The sequence below is a fragment of the Parasteatoda tepidariorum genome, chromosome 8 (genome assembly GCF_982258835.1).
Source record: "Parasteatoda tepidariorum strain Cologne lab strain chromosome 8, Ptep-v5.0, whole genome shotgun sequence".
Classification (NCBI taxonomy): Eukaryota; Metazoa; Arthropoda; class Arachnida; order Araneae; family Theridiidae; genus Parasteatoda; species Parasteatoda tepidariorum.
In genome coordinates, this window is record NC_141762.1 from 111,770,442 (window position 1) to 111,794,913 (window position 24,472).

The window sequence follows — 24,472 nt, forward strand, 5'->3', positions numbered from 1 at the left end:
CAGCAATTGCTGCTTCTAAATTAGAGATGCATCATACAAATATTTGGTATTTAGCCTATACTGCTGAACACAGAATATTCATTTCGGACGAATAAAGGAAGAAGCGTCTGCAGAAGACAAAACTTAGTTCGTTTACATCTGTCTTTCTCCCCCCCCCCCGCCTTCCTAGGAAGGGTTCATTCGATTAATAAAACAATAATGAAGGTAAACAAATTTGTGACGGGTCCGATTAAAAGATAAATTATTTTGTGAAGGTTCCGTTTTTATGAAAAGATATTTTGTGAAGGGTCCGTTAACGGACCCAAATTTCTTCTAAACTCACCCCTGCTTTAACGGATGCCAATAAAAGTTGCATTTATTTTGTAGAGGGTGCATGGCTCGTAGACATTTTGGTCATTTTCCGACTAGCCAGAGTGCTCCTATTTGAACTGGAGGGCTGTGCTTCAATGAATGCACTTGTTGCAAATATTTCCTAAATGTTACGAGCGAAATGCATTTCGATATCATTGCCGACTTTTTCCTGATGTAAACAACAATCAAAGAGGCACAAAATTAAAACTACACTTTTGAAGTGGACTCTGTATTAAATCACAGACGCTCATGGGTGCAAGTCTTCCGTCCCCAGGACGGATTTCCGTCTTTCGAAAATGTCCGCGGACGGAAGTAAGACGGAAACAAGACTGACTCAAAGACGGAAATCGGAATTTATTTTTTTCTGTCCTTAAAAATATTTTTTAGGTCTACGTTATTGGTCTACTTTCTTATGTCCTGTTGTTATTTTATCAAAAGACAGATGAATAAGTATTTTTTGTACAGTATTTAAACTTGATGTATTATGGTAAAGCTTTCTTAGATAGTTTGCATATGTCGAGGGGGTATGTTTGGTATTTCAGTCAAAAAATTTTCAGTCTTGGCCTTTTTTCCAACTTGCACCCATGCGAGACGCTGCTGTTCGCTGAAATTTACGATACATTTTCCTTTGACGATAGTATGTCAGGGAAAGGGTAGAGGACAATTGAAGTTTGCATATTTGTTATGAGAATTTAACATTCACTTCTATAATCAGGGTGCGTAGCGTTTTTAAAAAGTGCTTAAAGGTGCTTATTTTCAATGTTAGTTTTTTAAAAGCCCTTAAAGGTGCTTTTTTCATTGCATGTTTTTAAAAAGTGCTTCATTTCCCCTTTTTCAAAATGAGATCTTTCCTTTATCATGTTGGTTTTCGCTACGAATTGTGCAACAGGACACAGTTCACATTATTCTATTCAACATTTTCACAATTAATTCAAACCCAATCAATCAATTTCGGTGTATTGTCAGTCCGTAGCGTATGAAAACGCCATTCGTTTTACATGATTCAAAATTTCATGATTTTTGACAATAGTCAAAAACAATGCCAAAAGGTTGTTTTTTTCCCCCGACATGTAGGTTAAAACAAGATAAAACCTTTCCATTGTCAAAAACTCTCCTACCTTGCCTAGTTATGATATTTTTTACAGTGCTTAAAATCATTTTTTGAGTGCTGGAAAAGTGCTTATTTTTTGTTGAATAATTTCACTACGCACCCTGATAATGGATCAGAATTTTATGATGACTACACCCTTTCAAAAGGTGGGAAATGAAGGCTCTTATTTTGAGAAAAATAGTACTTGATATAGTACTTATAAAGTATTAACAAAAGTTTTTTTTTTCAAATTAAATCAATAAAATTTTAGGTACTGATCCGTTTCAGGGTGGTAAGAATCCCAATTATATTTAAAGCGTGTAACTCAATTCTTGTCTGGGTTCTAATGTTTTCTTTTTAAGTTATTTGGAGGAAGCTGAAAATTTATTTTAATGTTGATAAAAGTCATTTTCCGAAAATCTGAAACGTTGAAATACTTTCTTAAAAATAATAAAGTGCAGGACTGTCCTGGTTCATGAAAAATGAAAATCCTAAAATACCTCCTGCTCAAAATTTTTGATGGTTTTCCATGAATGGACCAACATAATCTTGAGGGTGACCATCCATCATTCCATCATGAACCATTATATTTTTTGATGGTAACCAACATAAGTAACCGTCACCCCCATGTAGGAATTCGGACTGATGTAGGATGGTCCAACATAAGAATAGCAACTTGTTTAGATGGTTTGTACAGATTGAACCATCAGAAATTTCCATCATAGTATCTTAGAAATCAAATGTTGGAACGACCAAGAACAATTATCATCCCTGTGCAAGAATTTGGACTGATTTATGATGGGCCAAAATAAAAATAAAAAATTTTTTTTTGATGTTATATTCCTCAGTACCAACAAGACTTCCCAATAAACCATAATTTAAATGTATAGTTAAGAACATCACATGGATCCATGAGAATCAAACTTTTCTTGATAGTTTTCATTATGGAATGATGGAAGTTTGTTCTCATATCAATAGCTTTGAACGCATAATGGAAAATGTTGGATGATTGTGTGACCATCCAATGATGTTGGACCATCTTGGATCGCACTGAAACCGACAAAAACCATGATGATGGAACCATGAAGAATTTTGACTTGGGTGTATATGTGACTGTGAATGACGGATGGTTGTTGACTTCCACCGGTGAATGTCGACCATCGCAGAGTCGCTCTGGTAAATGTCCGAAATATAGACTATGTCTAGTGAAGTACCGGTACACATTATACCCGGTACTCCAAAAACTGATGTTTCACCTCAGCAGATATTAAAATATCAAATAAATATAATAATATCAACGAATAAATGAAAATCAAGTCGGATAGGACAACTATTTGGGACATTCACCCAAGCGACTGTGATGGCTGACGGTGAAAGACGACATTCTCTTGATTTCGGTCATTCACGGTCTTCTATGTTGATCGGGCATGGACTCGAAATTTACATGCTTCGAACGATAATGTTGAATAGAATTATTTACATATATAATTTTACTTGTGTGAAAATTTAAAACCAAAAGAATATTTAATTTGGTGGTTGTTGTAGTTCATTTACGTAGCACTAGAACTACACAATGGGCTATTGACGACGGTCTGGGAAACATCACTGAGGATGATCCGAAGACATGCCATCACCATTTTGATCCTCTGCAGAGGGGATGGCGCCCCCGCTTTGATAACTCGACGACCTGCACGCGAAGTCGAGCACTTTACGGTAGAACAGTTTAACGAGGACCACTACCGCACATCCTCGGTCCCTACGCTGACTGATCCAAGTGGTCACCCACCCGCACACTGACTGCAGCCAGTGATGCTTGACTTCCGTGATCTGGTGTGGGAACCGTGTCTTAACGATCTGCGGGACACATTTAGTTTGGAAATTGGACTAAAATGTCAGTAATAGTTTCTTCTGAATACTACATATTGTTTTATTTGTTCTTTAACTTATTCTGTTTCTTTTCCCCTTCTAGCTGGATGATTGTGCGCTGCAGTTGTACAGGTACAGTGGGACGGAGGGTGATTACGGGAATTACTTGGACCTAGAGTCAACCATTGATGAACAAGCAGAAGATTTTGAGGATTTTCATGCCAAGTAAGTAATCCACCTTCACTTCAACTGTCACTTTAGTTTAACATGTTAAAAGGAATTTTTAACTGTAAACACACTCGTTCTCCAGGAGTTGGCACTTGGCTCCGCCTTCATCGCGTGGTATGCGACGATACTATCCCGCTATTTCTGCAGGGTTGCCACTCCACAGGGAGAACGGGGAAAACCTGAAAAATACAGGAACCTTAATAACAAGAAAAACGTAGGGAATTTTGATTTTTTTTTTTTACAAACCGGGAAATTACAGGGAATTTTGTTTCTTATTTTTGTCTTTCAAAAAATGGTGACCACTCAAAGCATAATTTATGGGATATTTCACCGTGATATTTCAGCTATACTAAACTATTTCACTTACTATAGCATTATTTAAGTATGTTCAGCTGTTTTTCCAGCAATTAAAAATAATAAATATAGTTAATCCAATATAGCTGACACAAGAGCACAGTCAATGTTGTTTCCTCTTGATATAGTGTGTATAATATGTACAGGAAAAACACAGGGAATTTTTTTTCTTCCAGATTTGCGTGGTAACCCTGTTTTGAGAGAATGTTGTGAGCAAGGCTGCTATTGAGCGATCGTATGGCTAAATTATTTATTTCGCAATCTTTATCTGCATTTTTTTTAACATTTAATATTTCCTAAATTTGATGATATTTCTCTCTTTTGAGTGAATAGTGTGTCATTTTTGAGATATTTTGCGGGGGAATAAAAGCAGTTTTTAAATTTAAAATATATTTAATGAGCTAGAGAAACGAAAGGTAATAATAGCAGATGATAAAGCGAAGTAAGCGACTGAAAAAGAAGTCATTGTTTGTGTTTGGCGCGCATGAACGGTTGCCCAATTTCAAGCGCGGAGATGATTCTCTTCTTACTCCCTGCGTTGAAATGAACTCTGCGTCCGAGGAGGTGGAGCCAAGTGCCAACTCATGGTGAACGAACTATATCTCGATCTCCTCTTTTTTTTCTTCTTCTCCTTCCCCATGGAAACATCCCTGACCGAGAAGCATCGCCCACGAAACGATGTGCAAAGCGTTTAGGTCGCGGGTTTGAATCCCGCTCTTACCCTGGATGCATCTTAGTGCTGCCCTTCTCTGTCGTGTGCTATCTGTCCATGTATATTTGAAAGGTTTATAAGCCTAAATTGAGCACACAAGCCTGCAAATGTATCAGGATGTGTAGCGTTTTTAAAAAGTGCTGAAAGGTGCTTATTTTCGATTTTTGTTATTTAAAAGTGCTTTTTTCATTAGGTGATTTTAAAAAGTGCTTTATTTTCCCTTTTTCAAAATGAGATTTTTCCTTTACCATGTTGATTTTCGCAACGAATTATGCAAAAAGACACAATTTACCTTGTTCTATTCAGCGCGTTTTCACAATTAATTCAACCCCAATCTATTTCGGCGCATTGTCAGTCCGTAGCGCATGTAAACGCCATTCTTTTTGCGTGATTCAAAATTTCATGATTTTTGAAAATTGTCAAAAACAATGCCAAAAGTTTTGTTGTTGACATGACTGTTAAAGCAAGATAAAACCGTCAATTGTCAAAAGCTTTCCAACCCTGCCTAATTATGATATTTTTTTAGAGTGCATAAGAAAATTGTTTGAGTGCTTGAAAATTGCTTATAAGGTGCTTAGTTTTTGTTGAATAATTTGGCTACGTTCCCTGTGTATGTAATTCCAATAAACCCATCCCCCATATACCACCAAACAAAATTCCTTTTCTAAGAATTTTATGAAAACCACAATTTTATTTCCTTCTTTTCTCTAAAACAAAAAAATGATGAGTACAAAAAGGAGTTTCTGTGAACTATTCTGTCTTAAGGTAGACATTCCAGAAACGCTCGAAGTACCTATCTGGAAGAAGCACCAAGGAACAGTGTGAATTAAAATTTTATCTCTGACTGATCTTGCTCCAACCCCTTCACTTGTTATTAATGAATTGTTCCTTATCGTCATTTTACGATGATTTTCGTTTTATCACACTTGTCCAAAGGACAATAAGGAAAAAAAAAAAAGCTACTAAGTTGTAAATAAAAAGAACGTAGGTAGGTACTTTATTGACGTCACACCAAAGGTGCACAATGGGCGACGGTATGGTAAACATTCCTGAGGATGATTCGAAGACATGCCATCGCAGTTTTGATTCTCTGCAAAGGGAATGGCTGTCCTGCTTGGGTAGCCCGACCACCTGCGCACGAAATAGAGCTCTTTACGGTAGAACAGTGTAACGAGGGCCTAATATCACTCAACTTCGGTCTCCACGCAGGCTGATCCGAGTGGTCACCCACCCGCTTATTGACCGCTGCCAGTGAGGCTTGACTTTGGGGGGAGGTTCTACTTGTAACCGTGTCTTTACGATCAGTCCACTGCGAGACACATAAAAATGAGAATCTGTAGTTTATTTATTTAATTCATAACTTTTAAAAGAATGTGAATTTTAAATAAGGTTAGTACATCCAGGGGTCTGTTCAGAGGAAATTTGGGTCCGTTAACGGACCCTTCACAAAATATCTTTTCATAAAAGCGGATCTTTCACAAAGTATTTTAACTTAAAAACGGACCCTTCAGAAAATAATTTATCTTTTAATCGGACCCTTCACAAATTTGTTTATCTTCATTATTGTTTTGTGAATCGAATAAACCCTTTCCAGGGGGGGGGGGGCAGAAAGACAAATGCAAACGAATTAAGTTTTGTCTTCGGCAGTCGCTTCTTCCTTTATTCGTCCGAAATTAATATTCTGCGTTCAGCAGCATAGCCTAAATACCAAATATTTGTATGTTGCATCTCTCATTGAGTAGCAGCAATGGCTGTTTATTTTTGAAAATTCAATTTTTTTTAATTATAATTTTACAGTATTGAGCATAATCTTGTATGTCTTTAGGGGAGAGTCAGGTAGCCCCGCCCACTTAAGGAATATTGCTTATATTTCTGTATAATATTGAGTAATGATCAATATTTTTGTATGTTTCTATTGTTTTATCATCTAATTAAATAATACAATAATACAAAATTAAGTAATTAAATAAATAAATTAAGTAATTAAATAATGCAAAAAGAATAAACAAAAAAAAAAGAATAGTTTAACTTAGAAAAATAGAAATTAAAAAAAACATATTTTTCAGCTCTTTTCAAAATGTGTCGGGTAGCCCCGCCCAGTTACAAAAATTATATTTTTTGACTGTTTTTTCAGGTGTAAATGAAAATGACCAATGTATTGACAATAGATAAACCTCATGTATCATTTTTATCACAAAATTATTGTATTTATGGCATATTTATATACTTTTAGTGAATTCTATCATCTATATATTTATTTACCATATTACCAGCTGCATAAATACTTGAAACCTTAAAAATAATATTTTTTTAATATAACAATTAATGTCCGATGGATATTGACTTGAAAAAATGTTCTATACATATGAAATTGACAGTGGGCGGGGGTACCCGACACTCCCCTACAATTTAAAAACTCCTTGAAAAAGTTTTTTGCCATAACAGGACCCTGGTTAAAAGAATGTGACTTGGCGTTTATTTTATATTCACACATTGCGAGTCATTTTCTCACTAGTTTACAAAAAACGGGACCTTTCACAAAATGTCTGCACAGACCCCGTGACATCATACGATGAGTTGTAACAAAACAACTGTCTTAACAAGCTCTTATATTTGTTGATACGAACCGCGTATTTCATTATTTATGCATTCTCTTATTTATTTTGTGGTTTCATAAGTGGATTCCTCTTATTTATGTGTCTAAACTAACCTCACAAAAAAGAAGCAACCGACGCGCCTATTTGCAATCATTTATTGTAGCGTGATTCTGAAAGCTTTTTTACGACTTTCAAAAATTGTTTGTTCATTAAGTTCTGGAAGGAACAGCTCATAAAATACTCGGAAGAAAAGAAAAAAAGTTCTTCTGGATCCTTCAAGTAGTATGAAAGAAGATCCATGCAAAATAGGGAGTCATTATCAATGTTAGACTTTCGCTGTCCAATTAACCGCGCCCTCACCTTAACCCCTTATACAGCAGTGGAGAGATGATTAACCCAGTGGCCAGTTTTAATAACTGCTCGAATTGAGAACCATTTGTATTCCGTGCATCGTATTTCTCCTGACGTCATAGTCCCATCGTTTATTGGCAACGCCAGAGGTCATACAAAAAATGCACATTTAGAATGGTCTTTCTTTTTTTCGATTGGAATGTCTCGAGAAGGAAAGAAAGCATTTTTATACTTGGTGGTAATGTCTTTATTTTCGACATCCGCTTCATCGGAGGGTTTTTATTTATTTTTTAATAGAGAATTACAATGATTTTCCAGTACAAACAAAATAAGAGGATCTTTATTGGGATATTCCTCAATTTTCGGTAAAAGACGATAAAGGAAGGATCTTGAAACCAAATTAAATTCAACAATTCTTGAAGGTCTCATCAAAATAGTTCGATAGTTTATGTTGGTTTCAGCGCGATTCATGATGGTCCGACATTATTGGATGATCACCAACATCATCCAACATTTTCCATTAAAAATCGTAGCTGATTGTGCTCCGAAAAAAATCCGGATTTCCGAAATTTTCGCTTACAGTGATCCGGAAGTTTCCGGAGATCGAAGCTCCAGACATTTAAAAAAATCATGGATCACAGAAGTTTCCAGAAATCAAATTTTCAAAGGTGGAACTTAAAAACACATTTTATTTGTTTGTAAGGGAGAGCCAGAGAGATACTTTATAAGCTCATATTCATGATTAATTTTCATTTTTTATCAGTAAATAGTTGTTATAATCATAAACTCAAGAAAGAAAGACATGTTTGTAAATTTTAATTACTTCTCCAGGTATGTGTAAATGGTATAGGTATGTGTAAAATTTTAAATATTTTTAAGTGAACTGAGAAATATTGAGAAAAAGGAAAAATAATTAATTTAAATTTTATAAATATTTAAATTTATAATTTAAATTTTTTTCAATTAAACTGTTCTTTTTTTTTTAACTATTTAACTCAATGAATTTTCCGGAATTTTGACTTGGGCTCACAATCACCCCTGTGATAAAGGAAAGGATTTTGAAACCTCTTGAAAACAAACTAAGTCAACAATTCTTGACGTCTCATCAAAATAGTTTCATAGTTTATGTTTGTTTCAGTGCGATTCATGATGGCCCAACATCATTGGATGGTCACACCATCATCCAACATTTTCCATTATGCTTTCCATATGGTTTTTGATATGCCAGCCAACTTCCATCATTCCACAATGGAAAATGCTATTTTAATACGATGATGGTCAACCATCAGGAGAGGTTTGATTCTCATGGATCAACAGCCCATGATGGTCCACGATGATTCCAACTGCACATTTCCGTGATGGTTTAATGGTAATTCTTGTTCATTCTCAGAAATATACCAAAACAATTCGGGTTTTTTTTATGTTGGACCATCATAAATCAGTGCGACTTCTTACGTTGGGATGATGGTGATTCATGATCGTTCCAACATTTGCTTTATAAGAATCTGTGATGGAAATTTCTGATAGTTTAACCTGAAAACAAATTGCTATTCTTATGTTGGACCATCATAAATCAGTGCGAATTCCTACATTGGGATGATGGTTAATTGTGTTGGATACCATCAAAAACATAATGGTTCATGAGGGAATGATGGATGGTCACCATCAAGATTCTGTTTGTCATTCATGGAAAACCATCATACGTTTTGACTAAGGTATTGTAATGTTCTAATGAACCTTAGACTTATGTTTAAACTTTTTGAAGTCTTAAGCCTGATTGTGAAAGTGATTTCATTTAAGCGTCAAAGCTATGAAAGGTGAATGAAATATAAGCATTGAAGAAAAATAGTTAAACCATGAATTTTAACTGTACATTGGATGGGTGTTATAAGCCCATTTAATTCTCCAGCACCCTTACAAAATATTTTGAAATTACCGTACTGATAAGTTTTAACAGAAAAAAAAAATAGTACCAAGGTTTACCAGTCGTGTTATTCAGCTTAAGTTGTACAATGATACAGTTCTACGTGGGAGAATGTAACGATATGTAGTTATAGTGTGATCGATATAGTTATAGTTAGAAAACTTTTTTTTGCCTATATGTGCAGTGGGTTATACAATGGCAAGCGTGTTTACCTTTTTCTCATTTGCCATTTTAAAATGCATCCGAAATTATATTAGGTAGGTCGCGCTAGAGCTTCACCATCGGCTATTGGCGACGGTCTGGGAAACATCCCTGAGGAGGATCCGAAGACATCCCATCGCAATTTTGATCCTCTGCAGGGGGATGGCTCCCCTGCTTTGATAGCCTGACAACCTGCGCGCGAAGTCGAGCCCTTTACGGTAGAACAGCTTAACATTTGCGTTACATGGATAAGAAAAACCACACAAAAATCTCTCACGGTTAGCATGACGATAATAAGACTGTACACCATGATCCGTTCACCACTGAATATATTTTGCGTCAGCACTGTGGTCGATGCGAATTCGTATCGTTCAGCCATCGCTGGGAATCGAACCCGGATCACCTTATTGGAAGGCGAACACTCTATCCCCTGAGCTACTAAGGCTCAAAGCGGTTTATTTTATTTTATATCCGTCGTTGAACGGCCGACCCACTGTTTGGATTTACGACTACTAATGTTCAACTCCGTAGACTTGTCATTTTGAACCCAATCCAGAAGACAAGGAAACTCCTGAATCAGTAGTCCCAGAGGTATTGATTTGTTATGGGAAGATGGAGGACTTTGCTACTCGACAGATTTAACGTGCATCTGTCGCCCTTTACTACACGGGGAGTCTTCGGCTGGTGGGGATCGAACCCACGAACTCTTGGACATGGGCCCAGTTGCCCTACCAACCAGGCTATCCCGGCCTCTAAAGCAATTGTTTAAAAACTGCGTAGTTTAGGAGACAAAAATTATTTAAAATGTTCATGGTTTGCGTCAGCAATAAGTGGGGAGAGTTTTAATGCCACCGCACCTAAAAATAGTAATGGATCATTAACAGGTAATATACATATGGAAAAAAAAAGGTTTAAAGTCAATTCCTACTTAGGACAACAAAGAATAATTTTATTTTAGTTACTTTTTATTTAATAATTAAAAAAAAAAATTTTCCCCTCTAAAACTAAAATGAATTAAATTTAATGAATGAACAATTCACATTGTTCCACTCAACGTTTTCACAATTAATTCAAACCCAATCTATTTCGGCGTATTGTCCGTAGCGTATGAAACCGCCATTCGTTTTACATGATTCAAATTTTCATGATTTTTGACAATTGTCAAAAACAATGCCAAAATGCTTTTTTTTTCCCGACATGACTGCAGGGATGAAATTTTTCCGCTTTTCAGCGGATTTCCTCCTTTTTCACTTCTGTCTCTTGAATTTCAGCTTTATTATCAAAAACTCCGATTTTCTAAAAGTTTCAGTTTTTTAAACAAATGTTTCGCCTTTTCTGAAAATTAAGTCGTTGAAATAAAATAATTATATTTATTTCCGATTTGATATATAGATATAATATATCGAAAGATATATTGAAAATTCAAACTACATAGCTGCTAACCCTTCTACATATCTACTTATTTTAGCTTTTACGAGCTGCAATAGGATTTTCTTAAATTTCCCCCTTCCGCTAGATAGCTCGTATTTTAATATCAAACATCGATTTTCGTATTTATCTGATTTAAAAGTTGTTCACTGCGATTCTTATTCACGCGATTTCAATATCGTTCATTGCGTTTCTTATTTACGAGATTTAAAAATCCAATATCGCGATTTGTATTGAGGCATTTTTAAAATTCTATGTAACGATTCGTATTCCAATGTCGTGATTCATTTTTGCGGTTGTAATATTCAACATCTATTGTCGTATTTACATGTGATTTAAAAATTAGCCTTTCGATTCGTATTCACGCCATTTAGAAATTATGCATCGTAATTCGTATCTACGCGATCTGAAAATTACGCATCATGATTTGTATTTTAACATTTTTGAAATCCAATATCTAGTTTCATTCACGTGATTTATATTCATGCGATTTTAAAATCCAAGATCGCGATTCTTGTAAAAAGTAAATTTTTTTTGGAATTAGCTCCTATAAATGTGGCAGTTTTTCTATAAATGTGGCGATTATTGCTATATGTAGGCATTACAACATCAGCGAAACTGGATGAGAATATGTTACTGATTTTTGCTATAAATCACGATTTACTCCCATGAAAATTCAGCTTTTTTGCCTTTTGGCCAATCTCATCCCTGTGACTGTTAAAACAAGATAAAACCGTCCATTGTCAAAAACTCTCCAACCTTGCCTAATTATGATATTTTTTTCAAAAGTGCTTAAAAATATTTTTGAGTGCTTAAAAGGTGCTTATTTTTTGTTGAATGATTTAGCTGCGCACCCTGTATAGCCTTGCATCATGTCTTATCGTACTTCTTTCCACTCTTAAATTTTGTATCAAGTAGTAGAACTGGTTTTTAACTATCGGTTCGTGCAATTCTTCTGGCAACAACACTCTCCCCCGTGTTCTTTTTCCAGTTAAACAATCCACATTGAAATAAAAAAAGGATGGAAATTCTCAGGAGAAAGTGAAGAGAACGCCCATCTCACCCGCACATCCATTAATGTCGCATCAAAATCCCATTTCTGGGCTTTCCACAATCTAATTACGGAATTGGAACATAATCGATGATATCACACCCCCGCCCGGCGCTTCTTTATTCTCTCAACGATGTTCATTTCTTTCGAAGCGAAGGACGTTGAGCTCAGAAATGTTCTTTGTGAGGAATATCATCGGTGTTGGTAAAGTGCTTTTTCTTGTAGTACAGCGCTGTTATCAAGGCTTGCCCATCCCTCGTATTAAATCCATTGCTGAGGTGATAAAGTACCTTGATTTTGGATGATCTTACGGAGGAATCCTAAATGAGCTTCCTAAAACCTTCTTCAATGGGCGCTGGAGGAGAGAAGAAAAAAAAATATTAAACTAGATAATTACTATATTTATTATCTTATGAAATGTGTAAAAAAAAAATGGAGTGTCGTGTCATTATTTTGAAAGATATGTGCTTCGCTTACCGCCTGTGTGCACAGTGGGCCAGCAGCCAAGGTTTCGTGGCCAAAATTAGTATTTCGATAAAATCTGTTTCAAAATTTGGGGGTTTTATGTGCAGGTAAATTGAATTCATAGTTAACATTTTGAAATACACTAAAAATACCCAAAAACAACCCAAAATGGCGGCTGAAATAGGGCGAGCAAAAGTAAAAAAATAATATAGTGCGTTTAAATAATTAAATATAGCAATGAAAATATAATAATTTTCGTAATTTTATATTGAAAATGAAAAGCAAATTATATTTCTGAAGTAATTTTACAAAATAACGAGAATTAATTACAAAACAACGTGAAAACATGAAGAAAAAAAAACATAATTTTTGTTTTTCGGTATATTGAGTCCACCTTTGCAATACGGGCAAAATGGGGCAGGTTTTTTCGAAAGAAGAAACATCAAAGAAGACAACAACAAAAAAGTTTAGCTCATGACTTCGTGGAACTTTTTGGAACAAAGGTTCGAAAATCATTCAAACATTGTTAAATGATAAGATATATAAACTATAAGTGTGTCAAGAGTATTAACTAATCCAACACATTGTAAAATGGTACTATCATTTCAGACTCATTACTCTGATAAAAATGTAGCAGTAAAGTGAAATTCCTATATATATTTCTGAAATATAAACCTAATAACGAAACTAAAGAGGTTATTACGGATTAGGGTTTAAATATTTTTAACATAACAAAGCTAACGAACCTAAAGGGGTTATTACGGACTAATTACTCTGATGAAAATGTAACAGTAAAGTGAAATTCCTATATATATATTTCTGAAATAAAAATTTGAAAGTTACATTAAAAATATTATTTTTGACATATTTTTCATGACATTGTACTCTTGTCGGTCCAAAAAGTAAATTATAATGTTTGTATGAATGATTATGAATACTTATTTTGGGCTATGCCTACACATATTTTAGTTGAAAATTTAATTTTTTACTTTTGGCCCACAGTGCTGTGGTTCCATGAATGATGGATTCCTAATACGTGTCCTCCAGAAAAAAACTCTTAATTCTTAAGACCCCTTATGCTTTTTCGACGATTATCAAATTTTCAAATCCTTAAAATTCTTATTTGTGACATATGGCTTAAAAAAAAAATTGTTTTCTGTTGTAAAACTGTCGGTAGGGTTCAAGTTAAAAGTTTTTTTTTCTTCCTTCTTCGTTTAAATACGAATCTGTTATAGTGTCTTCACGAATCAAAACTGGATAAACTTTAATAACTTTTCAGCTATTTGCTCTATCGACTAAAGTTTTAGTCTTTTTATTCATTCGTTTTCATTCATCACATTTTAGTCATTCGATTCAGTGTAAAAAGTTTATTATGGATTTCTTGTCCTTATAAGGTCTTCAATAGGTATCAATCGAACATGCTGCTTTTTGTACATCACACTTACTGAATTCCTTATAACTTGTTGTGTCCAATCCTTCGGGATCTCGCAACAGCTAGATCAGATCCATGAGACCATTTACCTTAGCAAAGTCCAGCACCAGAAGTGGACTTGCATGTACATCTTCTTGTGCTAACCCTGACTTGCTACTTGTGACTGCGACATCGACCTCGTTACGCTGTTGCTACTCAGTCTCGATCACACGTAACGTTCAACGTATTCCTTCGACTGCTAAGGGCAGCATAGGACCGACCACGACCGTGAACTTAATACAGCTCTCACGATCAGCAAAAGCACGGTGATCTTAATACAGCTCTCCCGGTTTCTCACAAAACAGCAATGAATCCACTAGTGCTATCCGTTTATCGAATTCTATCACAGATATAATTCTGGTGGGACAGTACTGTAGCGTATCTACCACTACAAAAATACAATTCCAATTCTACGATGGGGTACCTTTTCATAGATGAAGGTTGACATTGTCGATAACAGCTCGCTCCCCATAGTTTCCAGAGACTAGAATGAAGCTGCGTTTTTAGAAGTGGTAAAAAAAAAGATAGTTATCCAAGAAGACTTTAAAAAAAAAAGGTTATTTTGTAGTTAGAAATAAGTTATCGCTTATTTTTTGCATGGATGTGTAACAGTTGTATTTCAACTTGAATGACGCGTAAAACATTTTCAATGCAATAAACAAAATAAACTACGATTCGGCGTTTTTAAAAAGTGACACCGCCTCTTATTCTGTATTTTACGAACTGGTTCCCAGTGTGTGGAATTCACGGCGTTGAAAGAAATCTTCGAAGGCCACTTCATTAGACGGAAAAAGAGAGAGAAAAAAAATTAAGGCTGTGCATATTAATGGAATCAATTACTACCCCAAATCATTTTCTTCTCTCTCTTTGAAAATGGAAACAGCTTCCGAATTCCACCTATTTTAATATATTTGGAGTTTTTCCAAATTTACTATTTTTTTTATTTTTAAAAGCACGACTTTTGTGGATGGTTAGAAATGGAAGAAAGGTGACTCATCCAGTTTTAATATTATTTTCGAGTTTTTTCTCTTTTACTATTTATTGGATGAAGAAAGGGGTTGCGTGGGTTGTCGTGTCAAGGTGCTCGTCCTTGCGTCGCTTCCTCGTGTGAAGGCGTCGCACTATGTTGCCAGATGCGTCATTGCTTATAGAAAACGATAAAATGTATACTCGCGGAAGATGATGAAAATGGTTTGTTTTGGTGCAGGAAAAAAAATATATGATACTATTTTAAAACTTTAACTTATAACTTTATTCACTTTAACTTATAACCTATAACTTTATTCACTTTAACTTACTTTGCCGCTTAAATCAGTTCCAGGGCTGTCATATTTTTGTTTTTAATGTATTGTGAAGAGAGCAAAAATTTATTTTGACCCAACGTATAGTTTTATATTTTTTTATGGATTGATTGTTTGGTTTTGCTATTTTTGAAATCTCAAATTTTTAAAAAAAATTTTTGATACTGCAAACCTTAGGCAACATTGTCAGGGGTCTGTTTAGAAGAAATTTGAGCCCTTTAACGGGCTCTTCACAAAATATCTTTTCATAAAAACGGACCTTTCACAAAATATTTTAACTTAAAAACGGACCCTTCACAAAATATTTTATCTTTTTATCGGACCCTTCACACATTTGTTTATCTTCATTATTGTTTTGTTAATTGAATAAACCCTTCGCAGGGCAGAAAACAAGAAAGATGGATGTAGACGAATTAAGTTTTGTCTTCGGCAGAAGATTCTTCCATTCTTCGTCCAAAATGAATATTCTGCGTTCAGCAGTAAAGGCTAAATACTAAATATTTGTATGTTGCATCTTTAATTTAGGAGCAAGCAATTGCTGTTTATTTTTAAAAATTTAATTTTTTTTATTGTAATTTTACAGTGCTAAGCATAATCTTGTATCTATTTACAATTTTAAAACTCCTTGAAAGTGTTTTTTTTGCAATAACCGGACCCTATTTGCACACATTCATAAAAGCAGGACCCTGGTTGAAAGAATGTGAGTAATTATTTCACAATTTCACAAAAACCGAACCTTTCACAAAATGTCTGGACAGACCCCTGATTGTGATATAAGAATTGTCTCCTCAATTGTTTTCTTTGATAATTCTTTTTCAATCCCAAAATCGCAATTTAAAACCTGGCAATGGACCACCTCATACGTAACGTGTATTTATTAAACGATTTTTTGTTGTTTCGTTCATTGATTTTGATTTGCCTACCCAGAAAAAGTAAGAACTTTCATCACATGTCGTGAAAAGCAGTTAAATACTACAATTCGAAAGGAAAGTTGCGCAATGCAGGAGATATTCCATAAGAAAATTGAAACCAATAGAAAATTTTAACGGAAAAAACAATGAAAAATATAAAAATGACAACCGAAACTGACGTCGTCAGGCGGTACATCTCCGGCAGTCATAAAAACACAAAACCTTTTCTATCGAGAGAGCACTACTAATGTCTAAAAATTGTTCTCTCCACTCCAAGAAGAGAGAAAAACAAAATACAAAAACAAAATATACATAATACATACTTAAACAATTACAAAAGGAAAACATTGTTCAAAAAACCTACTTAAAAATATTTCTATTTTTAACCAAAGCACACAACTTTCTGAAAAATCTTTAACCATACTGAAATTCGAAAACAAACTATGCCCACATTGAATGCGCAGAAAGAAGAGGAAGATAAAAATAAATGTCATTTTTAATGGTTTCACTGCTTTCTTCTTTAATAGTTTCTATTAGTCACGTGTCTTAACATTTCATAAGTGACTCTATTAGGCAAAAGACTGTAGAAAGCCGTATTCTTACGTACCATTCTTTCATTCTAAATGAACGTCTCTTTCCTAAATTAAAATAACGTTTGCTTAACCGCTATTAAAAATCACAGTTTTCTGCTATTGCTTAGATCAGTAATTCTCAAACTTTTTTTCCGTTGCGGCACACTTTTAACGATTTTGAAATTTGACGGCACACAATGAAAAAAATTAGATTAAAAGTTGTTTACTTACCTATTTTACACTGTGTTAAATTGTTTGTGATAATAATTTTGAATGTGAAATAAAATAATATGTGCTACAAAAGCACTTTTATTAAGAGATTAATTATTTCTTTCGACTTATTTTTGATTAGTTAGTAACAGTTATTTATTTATTTTTGCTAGTTATTAATTGTTAGCTTGTTTTCTATAGTTATTATCTGTTAGTTTTTTTACAATAACTGTTATTTTTTTGTGATTTCTTGTTAACTAATATTTTTGCTAATTATTAATTGCTAGCTTATTTTTTGTTAGTTATCTTTTGTTAATTTGTTTATTAATTTCATAGCTTACTTTAATGATGAGCTTTTATTTCCGTTTGAAAATATATATAGTGAAACCTCCTGTTATGGACACTCCTGCAAAACGGACGCCTCTCAATACGGACATATTTTTAATTCCCCGGGAATCTTCTATGAATAAACCATTACGTACATTCTCCGCAAGGCGGACACTCCCGTAACCGGACAGTCATTTTGGTCCTGAAACGTTGTTTTTTATCTCTACAAACCGGACACTACTTTTTCAAAATAAATTGCAGGCTAAAAAAATGCAACTTTTCACCATTTTTAAAGCATGTAAATAAAACTTTTTGCCTTATCCATAACTAAAAATATTGTTAAGCAATTTCACCACCAAAAAATCAATCTTTCTCCTGTCACCTTGCCTTATCTTTGTAAAGAAAGGAGAGAAAATGGTACTGCACTCCTGAAATAATTCTGACATCGGCATCTTTTGATCTTTTCATCTGGACCACACAGGTTATGAGACCCCTCAAGTTGAAATGACTTCTTTCAATGCTTCTTCCCCATTGAACATTTGTTTAATTTTCTTCTCAATTTGAAGACTGTATTTAACACAACTGGGGTAAAAAAAAAGAAAACAGAAGTATAATCTTTGAGATGTTTATATAAATGAAACATTTATTCAGACACTTGATAGCTGATCAATTGTGAATAATCATCTCCATAGGTCCTCATGACTTACAGGCATGCATTACTTTTTTTTCTGTGAATCATGGGAGGTTTAGTTTCCAAGAAGGTATTAACCATGTTCCCTTCCAAAGGATAAGTAGGTGTAAGGGGATGTGAACCTAATAATTGAAACGGACTGAGGACAGTACGCTCCTATTTGGTATCATATGTCTAACTTGAGTATCTATGCTTATAGAAAAATTATATTTATTTATCTGTAGCTATATCCAGAATTAAGTATTTATATCAAACTTCTTTATATATTCTTTTTTATCTTTCTTATTGTTTAAATAAATATTCTTGTAGATATTTACAGTATCCTTGTAGATATTATTTAATTATTTCTACATCTTTGAGATATTCTAAAAACAATTTACGGTGTTAAATTTTGTTATTAGGGTACCCTTCCCGTAAACGGACAACTCTCATAAACGGACAAATTTTTTGGTCCCATGAATGTCCACTTAACGGAGGTTTCATATATATATATATATAAGTATATATATATACACTTTTCTTTAATTTAAACTTTACTCGTAATAAAAAAAAGCATTATAATTTTTGTTGCATCGTTTCTAATATTTGGTGGCACATTCTAAGAATTTGGCGGCACACAAAAGTGCCGCGGTACAGTGGTTGAGAATCACTGGTGACTCACTGTTAAAATCAGAATTTTTTTTTTTTTAATGAATAGAACATCTGACCCCTTCAGTATTAACAAAAGAAGGAAGAAAAAGAGCCTCCCCAAGTCGCTAACGTACTAAAGAGTGCACATAGGTATTAAAAGAACAGTATTTTGTAGCAATTTCTGGCAACTGCTTTTAACTTTAGTTTATAAAAGAAATGCTGTTCTAATCTCAACTTCGCGATTCCGTCAGCGGTTGCAATGAAAATGACTTTATCAGGGTGCGTAGCTATTTTTAAAAAGTGCTTAAAGGTACTTATTTTCGACTTTCTTTTTTTAAAAGCTCTTAAAGGTGCTTTTTTCATTGGGTGTTTTTAAAAAGTGCTTCATTTTCTCTTTTTCAAAATGAGATTTTTCTTTTTACTGTGTTGATTTTCGCTTCGAATTATGCAAAAAGACACAGTTCACATTGTTCTATTCCACGTTTTCACTATTAATTCAACCCCAATCTATTTCGGCGCATTGTCCGTCCGTAGCGTATGAAAACAACATTCGTTTTACGTGATTCAAAATTTCATAATTTTTGACAATTGTCAAAAGGTTTTTTTTTTTTTCATGACATGACGGTTCAAGCAAGATAAAACCGTTAATTGTCTAAAACTTTCCAACCCTGCCTAGTTATGATATTTTTTAAAGTGCTGAAAAATATTTTTTGAGTGCTTGAAAAGTGCTTAAAAGGTGCTTATTTTTCGTTGAATACTTTGGCTACGCACCCTGCTTATGGCTGCAGCTGAGCGTTAATGACGTATTTAACATCATGTATAACTAATACATAAACTAGCCATTACGAAAAATGGATAATGAATCACTTAGATCACACTTTCACACTCGTGAAACATTGTTATTTTCTGAATGGAAGGAAGCTTTGTTTGCGATGGTATTTCATTTCATAGAGGAAATAAAAGAATATGAAACAATTAAAAAGTAACAAGTATTTTGATAGTTTCGCAGTTCTTAAAATTAAATATTCACCATCGAAAAAATTGCATAAAAAGTTGAAGGTTAAATTAGCAAATTCGAAAAAGAAAAAAAAAATTTTAAAAAATTTCGAAATAGCAAACTGCTCATCTAAACATGAATAAATAATTCGCAATTATTTCTTATTCAAAGCCTATTTCATATTCAAAGCCTATTTCTTATTCACAGGCTATTTCTTATTCAAAACTATTCTAGATTCAAAGCCTATTTCTTATTCAAAACTATTCTAGATTCAAAACTATTCTAGATTCAAAGCCTTTTTCTTATTCTAAACTATTCTAGAGCCTATTTCTTATTCAAAACTATTCTAGATTCAAAACTATTCTAGATTCAAAACTATTCTAGATTCAAAACTATTCTAGATTCAAAGCCTTTTTCTTATTCAAAACTATTCTCAAAGCCTATTTCTTATTCAAAACTATTCTAGATTCAAAGCCTATTTCTTATTCAAAACTATTCTAGATTCAAAGCCTATTTCTTATTCAAAGTCTGTTTCTTATTCAAAACTATTCTAGATTCAAAACTATTCTAGATTCAAAGCCCATTTCTTATTCAAAACTATTCCAGATTCACTTTGAACATGGGTGTAAATTTAAGTTCTCCAACAAAGTTCGTCTCCTTGAAGTAGTTAACACAATTAAGTAGTTTCACTCTATTTAAATCACTCTATTAAATCACTATATATAGTGTAGATCACTATATTTAAACAGGATGCGTACCGTTTTTAAAAAAAAGTGCTCAAAGGTGCTTATTTTCGATTTTCGTTTTTTAAAAACTCTTAAAGGGGCTTTTTTTTCATTGGGTGTTTTTAAAAAGTGCTCAATTTTCCCTTTTTCGAAATGAGATTTTTCCTTTACTATGCTGATTTTCGTTTCGAATGAGGCAAAAAGACACCACAATTCATATTGTTCTATTCAACGTTTTCATAATTTATTCAACCCCAATCTATTTCGGCGTATAGTCAGTCTGTAGCGTATGAAAACACCATTCATTTTACATGATTCAAAATTTCATGATTTTTGACAATTGTCAAAAACAAAGCCAAAATGGTTTTTTTTTTTTTTTGACGTGACGTTTAAAACGAGATAAAACCGTCAATTGTTAAAAACTTTCCAACTCTGCCTAATTATGATATTTTTTCAAAGTTGCTTAAAAATATTATTTGAGTGCTTAAAAGGTGCTTATTTTTTGTTGAATAATTTGGCTACGCACCCTGTTAAAAGAAACTAATTCTTGTTGTAGTGAACTACACGTGTAACAAAGTAGTTTAACTACAAAAATAATGTAGTTTTTTCCGACCACTGCACACAGGCTGAGAAATTTTCGAAAGACGCTTTGTTTTCCTTAAAATGGAGGTGATTTGTGCTCTTTTCACCTTTTTTCTGTGGTTGAACGAATAGTGTCGCTTGATCGCTGACCGTCCATTTGAATGCAACGGAGCACATCTCTTCTTTTCTTGAGAAGAGTTTCTTCGGGCAGACGACTATCGACAAGGAAAGCTCACCGTCCCCAGGGGTGTTCTTGGAAAATAAGAAAAGCGCCAACCGACACTTGAGGTTAAACTACCATCTTGCATTTAAGAATGTTCTGGGTTTTAGAACGGGCAAATCAATTCGATAGTTTAAAAATTATTCGGTAAGATATAAATAGAAAAATATTAAATGAAAAAAAATATTTGAAAAGTATATTCCACCTAGATGAAAATTATCAAAATGAATGAATAATTCTCAATTTTTGGAAAATTTTATGAGCCCGGATAATTTAGCGTTGCATCTGCCCCCCCCCCCAATATTTAAATTTATATATATATATATATATATATATATATATATATATATATATATATATATATATATATATATATATATATATATATATATATATATATATATATATAATCTTTTTTGCGGATATAATCGTGTGGGCTGATGAAAAGATTATATCTTTTATTTTTCAGATTTTTTAAAAAATTTTATCCATTTTTTTTTAGTTGTTTGTTATTTTATATTCTTTTTCTCCTCCCCCCCTTTTTCTTTTCTTCATATGTCTGTAATTTTCCTTTGCTTTATCTTCATTTTGAACCTATATATATATATATATATATATATATATATATATATATATATATATATATATATATATATATAGCATAATAAATAGATACAAAAAAACACGAAGAAAATTAAGAAAAACAATAAGTTTCATTTATTGCGCAAAAGCTGCAAGTGAATAGAACTCATAAAATACGTTCAAAATGAAGATAAAACAAAGGAAAATTACCGACTAATGAAAAAAGGGGGGAAAAGAAAATTAATAATAAAAATAATAATAACAAAAACTGGAGAAAAAAAAATTCGAAAAAAAGGATAGAATTTTTTTTAAAAAAATTCGGAAAATAAAAGATATAATCCTTTCATCAGTCCACGCGATTATATCCGCAAAAAAGATCTATTTTCCGGATTTAAAAAAACAAAACAAAAAACATTCTATGCTTTTTTCGGATTTTTTCCCTTGCTTTCATTAGTCTGTAATTTTCCTTTGTTTTATCTTCATTTTGAACGTGTATATATATATATATATATATATATATATATATATTATCTAATAATCTTAATTATCAGGTGATACTATACAGTTTTATTATTTTTACGTGACTGAAACCGGTTTGCACTTGTTTACGTTCGTGCATCAATGGGTTAACATTGTCATGCAATAAATCAAAAATAAATAGGAAGTATATAAAAAATCTCCTGAATAAAAACCCATGACATGTATGCTTAAATATAAAAGTACTGCCTATAAACGCGTGCCGAAGCATGTCATTATTTTTGTCGCATTATTATACTATACTAATATATTACCTGATATAATAAATGTTCTATATTTATATTTGTATAACATATCGTCTATCGTCGAACTTATATTATACATCGCCTCATTTAACCAACTGTTATCCGAATGTAAACAAGTGCAAACAGGTTTCAGTTCCGTAAGAACAATAAAGCTGTATAGTATCACCTGATACTTAAGATTTTAATAGGCCAATGTGTGTATATATATATATATTTCATTTTATGTAAACATGATGAAAAATGTTTTCTTAAAGAATCGCGATGCAAACGTAAAATCCACCATTTCATTTTCTCAGCCCCCCCTGAATATCGCGCGCACTATTTTCGGATGATGATAGCTCATCAAAAGTTCGTTTTTCTAGTCTACTCGAATCAGAAACGTTTAAAAGCGTGTATACACTTCTTTTCTTATTTTTTGATACTATCAAAATCAATAAGAAGGTTAATCTTTATGTAATTTCATAAAAACTTCCCCATAATAATATTGAAGGTCCTTTTGCTGGTGCAATATTTCATAAGATAATGGAAATTATGAGTCGCTATGAATGGTGTTAAATATTTTCTTAGTATCTAGTTTTTCCCAGAAAGCATTTTTTTACAATTATCCTCTACGATTTTTAACATTTTATACATTTGAAAATGAATTTTTAAGTGTTATAATGTGACTGAAAGGCGATGGTTAATAAGCATTGGAGCAATGTCACATTTTATTTGCTGGGGAATGCCCCGTGACCCTGAACTAATTTTTCATTGCTTCAGAAGCGAAGTGTTCATGCACTCCTTTTGTTTCGCTCTCTTGACCCTCAAGTGTTGTGTGCTTCATTTCTTTCTCCATTGGTCACTCAGTCACGGAGATGTGGTCCTTTCACCATCTAATAATGATCATTATCTGCACTCTCTCTCTCTTCTCTTATGCCTTGGTCGAAAAAAAAACTACATTATTTTTATAGTTTACTGCAACTACTTTCTTACATATGTAGTTTACTACAACTACATTTTTGTGTAAATGTAGTGACTACAAGCTACTTTGCAATTGTTGTCACTACTTTGAAGAATGATCTTTTACAACACTTTCTCTCTTCTTATGTCTTGGTTGGAAAAAAACTACAATATTTTTGTAGTTTACTACAACTACATTTTTGTGTAAATGTGGTGACTACAAACAACTTTTGAATGGTAGTATCTATACTTCACTGCTTTAAAGAATGATCTTTTACGCACTTTCTCTTCTCTCTTCTTATGTCTTGGTCGGAAAAAACTACAATATTTTTGTAGTTTACTACAACTACTTTCGTTCCTATGTAGTTTACTACAATTACATTTTTTGTATAAATATAGTGACTACAAACTACTTTGGAATGGTAGTAACTACTTTAAAGAATGATCTTTTACGCACTTTCTCTTTTCTCTTCTTATGTCTTGGTCGAAAAAAAAAACTACATTATTTTTGTAGTTTACTACAACTACTTTCTTACGTATGTAGTTTATTACAACTACATTTTTGTGTAAATGTAGTGACTACAAGTTACTTTGGAATGGTAGTATCTACTTCACTACTTTAAGGAGAGGAACTTTGCTGGAGAACTTGATTGACGACTATCTTTAAAATGGATTTGAATAAAAAAATGAGCTTACACTAAATATAAGGGAATAATTAAGAAGTATCTATTCTTGTTTATAATATGAGCCAGTTTGTTATTCGCAAACATTCCCCCCCCCTTTCAAATGTGTTCACTTGGGGCCGGTATAGCCTGGTGGGTAAGGCACTAGGCACGTGTCCAAGTGGTAGTGGGTTCAATCCCTGTCGGCCGAAGTCTCCCCGTGTAGTAAATGGTGACGGATGCACGTTCAGA

At 33.3% G+C, this 24,472-nt stretch overlaps 1 protein-coding gene across 1 annotated transcript in view; it reads left to right on the forward strand.

Moving 5' to 3' along the window:
* Positions 1 to 24,472, forward strand: part of Fhos (Formin homology 2 domain containing) — a 262,345-nt gene that overhangs the window by 142,980 nt on the left and 94,893 nt on the right. Inside the window, exon 6 of the mRNA XM_087149345.1 lies at positions 3,411 to 3,532. Within this exon, the coding sequence (XP_087005471.1) occupies positions 3,411 to 3,532 (122 nt within the window). The remainder of the gene's footprint in view (positions 1 to 3,410; positions 3,533 to 24,472) is intronic.